The following is a 7,130-nucleotide window of genomic DNA, read 5'->3' as shown; positions in this document are numbered from 1 at the left end:
CGCTAGCTGCAGCGCTGCCACCCACAGTGAGGTGCGCCCAGCTCCTTCTCACACTTTAGCCGGCAGGCAGCACTGCAGAAGTCCGCGCTGCTTGCAGGCTCTGACCCCCTCCTCCCTCCAGCCGCAGCGTCTCCTGGGGGCTAACCAGTCACTCCCAGTCTCCCCTTACCACAGTGCCCGGCAGCCGCGCGAGGTCCGCGCCGCGTGCATGCTATGACCCCCTCCTCCCTCCAGCCGTAGCGTCTCCTGGGGGCTAACCAGTCACTCCCAGTCTCCCCTTACCACAGTGCCCGGCAGCCGCACTCCCACTCCCCCGCCCCTCCACCACCCACAGCACCTCCAGACCCCCTCCACCATCCACCCCCATATATGTCTCCCCCCACACTTGCCCCCCCCTCCACCCACAGCATTTGCAGACACCCTCCTCCATCCGCGGTCCCCCCCTCACCCACCCCTCCCCCACCCACGGCACCCCCGCACCTGCCCCTCCACCACCTGCAGCACCTCCGGACCCCCTTCCCCATCCGCCGCACCACCCGCACTTGCCCCTCCCCCACACGTGGCGCCTCCGGACCCCCTACCCCACCCCCGGCACCTCCACCCCTTCCCATCCCACAGCACCTCTGGAACCCTTCACCCATCCGCAACATCCCCGCGCCTGCCCCTCCCCCACCCGTGGCACCCCTGCCCTTCCCCCACCTGCAGTGCCTCCGGACCCCTCCCCCATATGCAGCCCCCATTCCTCTGCTCCTCCCACACCCGCAGCACCTCCCGACACTTCCCCATCCGGGCCTCCCCCCGCATCCGCCCCTCCTCCACCCGCAGCATCTACAGACACCCTCCCCCATCCGCAGTCCCCCCCACACCCGCTACATTCTGTACATCGTGCCCTGCAGGTGCTGTTCACGCCGTCGCAAGGGGCTGCGCCTCCTTCGCACGCCCTTTCATTTTGCAATATTTAACCACTAACAAAGGAATGCAGGTAATGCTCCATATAATACAAATATTGAACCCCAGAAAGGCATGCAAGGGTTAAGGGGGTGTAGCCCCTTGCGACAGTGTGAAGAGCGCCCGTAGCAAGCACAAATATTTGCATCAACTCAACAATGAATAAACGGAGAGGACGCCAGCCACGTCCTCTCCCTAACATTTCCAATGCACGAGTGAAAATGGCGGCGACGCGCGGCTGCTTATATAGAATCCGAATCTCGCGAGAATCCGACAGCGGGATGATGACATACGGGAGAATCCGAGTATGGCTCGGACCCGTGTAAAAAGAGTGAAGTTCGGGGGGGTTCAGTTTCTGAGAAACCGAACCCGCTCATCACTAATATATATAAATACGGTGACACTGTCTATACAAGAATTTCCATCAGAGGAATAATATACTGTGCACCAACAGCGTCTCTCCCCCTCTACACCCTGTACCAGTGATCCAGCATGTGACCGTTTGGAGGCTGCTGCTTATGCAGAGGAAGGCGCCAAAATACCGCTGATCCCGCTCTGATGTAGCTCTGCTTCCTGTAATGGCGCCGGAGCTACTGATAATAATTATACTGGCTATGTCTCCTATACATGTTGTAGCCTCACATAAATGCTTGGTACAGTTACCGCCAGCCAGTCTCACGCAGGGGCTACAGTGGGTCCGCCCCTAGGAGGGACCCGTATGCCTCACCCACGCTTCTACCGCACAATGACGCCGGGGGACCCCCTTTGTGCTCACCACCGATGATCACCTTCAGGCAGCGTAAGTGGTGTGTGGCGTGCTGCGGTGGCGACAGCCAAGGCGCAGTGCCCCGTGGAGCAAACAACCCCTCAGGATGGTGGTCCTGCAGTGGGGAAGCGGCCTTGCACCTCGCGAGGCCGGTGACTTATTTATTGAGTCCTCTATTACTACCTTCTCTGTCAGAGAATTCCAAATCCTTACTGCTCTTACTGTGAAGAACCCTTTTCTCCGTTGTGTATGACGTTTTTTTTCTTCTAACCTCAGGGGGTGTCCTCGTGTCCTATGTAGTGTTTTATAGCATATAGGGGGTCATTCCGAGTTGTTCGCTCGCAAGCTGCTTTTAGCAGCTTTGCACACGCTAAGCCGCCGCCTACTGGGAGTGAATCTTAGCATAGTAAAATTGCGAACGAAAGATTCGCAATATTGCGAAAAGACTTCTCTGTGCAGTTTCTGAGTAGCTCGAGACTTACTCTGCCAGTGCGATCAGTTCAGTGCTTGTCGTTCCTGGTTTGACGTCACAAATACACCCAGCGTTCGCCCAGACACTCCTCCGTTTCTCCAGCCACTCCCGCGTTTTCCCCAGAAACGGTAAAGTTTTTTCACACACACCCATAAAACGTCCAGTTTCCGCCCAGAAACACCCACTTCCTGTCAATCACACTCCGATCACCAGAACGAAGAAAAAAACTCGTAATGCCGTGAGTAAAATTCCTAACTGCGGACATTGCGCATGCGCATTAGCGACTAATCGCTCCGTTGCGAGAAAAAAATAACGAGCGAACAACTCGGAATGACCCCCATATAGCAGTGTTTTTTTATAGCAGATGTGATTTATATAGCAGATGTGATTTTGTGTATCTTATGTTGTCCCAGTATGTAAGCAGATAGAGCCGGTGCACAAGTCATGACAAGTAGGCGATTGTCAGAGAGTCTCGCGTATTCACCAGTAGTACGGCTTGGGCCATATGGTTTATTTAAGATTATCTCAGGAAGTACCCCCCCCCCCCTGCACGTGTTAAGCTTAGGGGAACATTTCTTGCTGGGTCCCCTGCTGGGTAATCATTACCCCCCCCCTCTTTGTGCTCCTGGTCAGACATGTAACTTCGGGCCTAATTCAGACCTGATCACAGCAGCAAATTTGTTAGCAGTTGGGCAAAACCATGGCCCTCATTCCGAGTTGATCGGTCGCAAGGCGAATTTAGCAGAGTTACACACGCTAAGCCGCCGCCTACTGGGAGTGAATCTTAGCTTCTTAAAATTGCGAACGATGTATTCGCAATATTGCGATTACTAACTACTTAGCAGTTTCAGAGTAGCTTCAGACTTACTCTGCCTGTGCGATCAGTTCAGTGCTTGTCGTTCCTGTTTGACGTCACAAACACACCCAGCGTTCGCCCAGGCACTCCCACCGTTTCTCCGGCCACTCCTGCGTTTTTTCCGGAAACGGTAGCGTTTTCAGCCACACGCCCCTGAAACGCCGTGTTTCCGCCCAGTAACACCCATTTCCTGTCAATCACATTACGATCGCCGGAGCGATGAAAAAGCCGTGAGTAAAATTACTTTCTACATAGCAAAGTTACTTGGCGCAGTCGCAGTGCGAACATTGCGCATGCGTACTAAGCGGATTTTCATTGCGATGCGATGAAAAATACCGAGCGAACAACTCGGAATGAGGGCCCATGTGCAGTGCAGGTGGGACAGATGTAACATGTGCAGAGAGAGTTAGATTTGGGTGGGGTGTGATCAAACTGAAATCTAAATTGCAGTGTAAAAATAAAGCAGCCAGTATTTACCCTGCACAGTAACAATATAACCCACCCAAATCTAACTCTCTCTGCACATGTTACATCTGCCCCGCCTGCAGTGCAATTGTTACATCTGCCCCACCTGCAGTGCACATGGTTTTGCCCTTTAGAGAACAATTTTGCTGCTGCGATCAGGTCTGAATTGCCGTTTGTCAGTAGGACTTTGATTAAATCAACACGCGGCAGAGCGACCGGTTCTTTTCTCACGCTCTCTCACAGATGATGTCACTTTATGCTTCTATGGTTCACTGATTTTTTTTTATTTTTTATTATTGATAAAAAAAAAAGATTTTAATAAATGACAATAAAGGTTTTATTTTAGCGCTAGTGCGCCCCTCCTGAGGCAGCTGCGGTTCCTTCGTGTTCTTCTTGGTGAAATGTCCATTACCCACAATATTTGGGAATACACAAGTAACTTGTTCTGGAATCTTCCTCTCACTGCATTTAACAATGAAATCTTCTACATCCCCTGACGTCGCCCAGAAAAGGGTCACCTGACGCAGCGAGGGCGTCATCTCAGATTTCTCTCCGATTATTCCCTTATAATGTGTCTGGGACCAGATGAGGAATCTGAACTCGTAGTGTAGGATGTACTTCAGTTCCGCGCCTCCAGTTTTCAGCCTTGGGTCTCCATTCCCTCCCCTAATTGTCACTGATAAACGCCAGGTTATGGCTCCCGCGGTAAGGGCTCGCAGCCGGAGATCTCGCAAATTCTCCAAATGTTTTCATCTGAATCTCTGGCGCTTCCGAAATGTCATCCTGGCAACAAAAATAAAATAAAAAATAAAATAAATTACAAATGTGCATTTTAGGGGTGATTACGAGTCTCACGCAGCCTGCTCATTGCATTATGGTATTACGATAATCCAGCTGTGTATGCTACAATTCCATGCAGCCGCATGCGGGAGCCGATCCCACCCGGCGTTCTTACATCCGCAGCGGCGGCATAAGAATAGGAACACACTCCAGCCCAATGCTGGGGCGCAGGCGATCCGGCTAACACAGGATTCCTATCTCCATTAGCGCACTGCAAATGAGCGCTCCCGTCAGCTGGCACGCTTACATCACTCCCATGACGCGGATCAGTTCTGCGCAATCACATGGCTGACACCCAGTTAACATCCTAAATGCCTGTTTCATAGATAGGGCCTAATTCAGACCTAATCGCTACACTGCGTTTTCGCACAGCGGGCGATCAGGTCTTAACTGTGCATGCGTATGCACCGCATTGCGCAGGCGCGATGGGAGCACCGGGATGGTGCGAAAAATAGGATTTTAATTACCTACCGGTAAATCCTTTTCTCGTAGTCCGTAGAGGATACTGGGGTCCACATTAGTACCATGGGGTATAGACGGGTCCACTAGGAGCCATGAGCACTTTAAGAAATTAATAGTGTGGGCTGGCTCCTCCCGCTATGCCCCTCCTACCAGACTGAGTCTAGAAACTGTGCCCGAGGAGACGGACATATCCTGAGGAAGGATGTAACAGAACAGTGGTGAGATTTGAACCAGCACACACAAACAAGAGGAAAGCCATGCTAACCAAACTTGAACAGGAACAGCTGAACCAACAACAAGACTTAACCAAAATGAAGCACTGGGCGGGCGCCCCGTATCCTCTACGGACTACGAGAAAAAGATTTACCGGTAGGTAATTAAAATTCTATTTTCTCTTACATCCTAGAGGATACTGGGGTCCACATTAGTACCATGGGGATGTACCAAAGCTCCCAAACCAGGTGGGAGAGTCCTGAGGTTCCTGCAGAACAGATTTACCAAATTGAAGGTCCTCAGCGGCCAAAGTATCGAACTTGTAGAACTTACCAAACGTGTTCGAACCAGACCAAGTAGCTGCTCGGCAGAGCTGTAAAGCCGGGACACCCCGGGCAGCCGCCCAGGAAGAACCCACCGACCTAGTAGAGTGGACCTGTACCGAATTTGGAACCGGTAAACTTGCCGTAGAACAGGCATGCTGGATAGTAAGCCTGATCCAGCGAGAAATAGACTGCTTTGAAGCAGGACACCCAATTTTATTGGGATCATAGAGCACAAACAGCGAGTCAGATTTTCTGTGACAAGCCATCCGTTGTACATACATTTTCAAAGCCCTCACCACATCCAAGGACTTTGAAGAAGCAGAGGTGTCAGTAAGCCCCGGAACCACAATAGGTTGGTTGTTATGAAAAGCCGACACCACCTTCGGGGGAAATTGCTGACGAGTTCTGAGTTCAGCACAATCTTCATGAAAAATCAAGTAGGGGCTCTTGCGAGACAATGCCCCCTGTTCCGACACACGCCTGGCTGAAGCTAAGGCCAACAGTGTAATGGTCTTCCACGTAAGAAACTTAACGTCCACTGCCTGTAAGGGCTCAAACCAATCCGACTGGAGGAACTGCAACACAACATTGAGATCCCAAGGTGCCGTAGGAGGCACAAAGGTCGGTTGAATGTGTAGAACACCTTTCAAAAAGATCTGAACCTCCAGAAGAGACGCCAATTGTTTCTGGAAGAAAATGGACAAGTCTGAAATCTGGACTTTTAAGGAGCCCAAACATAGGCCCACATCCTCTCCAGCCTGCAGAAAAAGAAGAAAACACCCCAGCTTAAATTCTGCCGCAGGAATTTTCATGGTCTCACACCAAGAGACGTACTTTTTCCAAATACAGTGGTAATGCTTAGCCTTATCCTTTCTGGCTTGGATCCAAGTAGGAATCACCCTATTTGGAATCCCTTTCCGGGCTAGAATCTGACGCTCAACCTCCATGCCGTCAAACATAGCCGCAGTAAGTCTTGATAGATGAACGGCTCCTGCTGTAGAAGATCCTCATGAAGAGGAAGAGGCCTTGGGTCCTCCAGGAGCAACTCCAGTAGAAACGTGTACCAGGCCCTTCTTGGCCAGTCCAGAGCAATGAGAATTGCTTGAACCTTTTCCCTTTTTATTCTTTTGAGAACCTTTGGGATCAACGGAAGAGACGGAAACACGTACACCATCTGGTAGACCCAAGGAGTCACCAGAGCGTCCACCACCACTGCTTGTGGGTCTATCGACCTGGAACAATACCGCTTGAGCTTCTTTTTGAGACAAGAGGCCATCATGTCGATTTGAGGAATCCCCCACCGATGTGTCAAGGACTCGAACACCTGCGGGTGAAGTCCCCACTCTCCTGGATGGAGGTCGTGTCTGCTGAGGTAGTCTGCTTCCCAGTTGTCCACTCCCGGAATGAAGATCGCCGACAACGCGACCGCGTGTCTTTCCACCCAGAGGAGGATTCTTGTTACCTCCAACATGGCTGCTCTGCTCTTCGTTCCGCCCTGTCGGTTTATGAAAGACACCACCGTCACGTTGTCCAACTGGACTTGATTGGCTTGATCTCGAAGAAGATGGGACGCTAGGAGAAGGGCGTTGTATATTGCCCTTAGTTCTAGAATGTTGATTGGAAGGACGGCTTCCTGACATGACCACTTTCCTTGGAATTTTTCCCCTTGGGTGACTGCTGCCCAACCTCTGAGGCTTGCGTCTGTGGTCAGCAGAATCCAATCTTGAATCCCGAACCTTAGGCCTTCGGTCAGGTGAGACGTCTGAAGCCACCACAAAAGGG

At 51.5% G+C, this 7,130-nt stretch overlaps 1 protein-coding gene across 1 annotated transcript in view; it reads right to left on the bottom strand.

Moving 5' to 3' along the window:
* Positions 1–3,767: 3,767 nt before the first annotated feature.
* Positions 3,768–7,130, bottom strand: part of LOC134929703 (protein HEG-like) — a 70,265-nt gene continuing 66,902 nt past the window's right edge. Inside the window, exon 8 of the mRNA XM_063925281.1 lies at positions 3,768–4,290. Within this exon, the coding sequence (XP_063781351.1) occupies positions 4,174–4,290 (117 nt within the window). The 3' untranslated portion in view covers positions 3,768–4,173. The remainder of the gene's footprint in view (positions 4,291–7,130) is intronic.

This window comes from Pseudophryne corroboree, chromosome 5 (assembly GCF_028390025.1).
Source record: "Pseudophryne corroboree isolate aPseCor3 chromosome 5, aPseCor3.hap2, whole genome shotgun sequence".
NCBI lineage: Eukaryota > Metazoa > Chordata > Amphibia > Anura > Myobatrachidae > Pseudophryne > Pseudophryne corroboree.
Note: the sequence above shows the minus strand (reverse complement) of the source record. Positions and strands in the feature narration are given on the sequence as shown.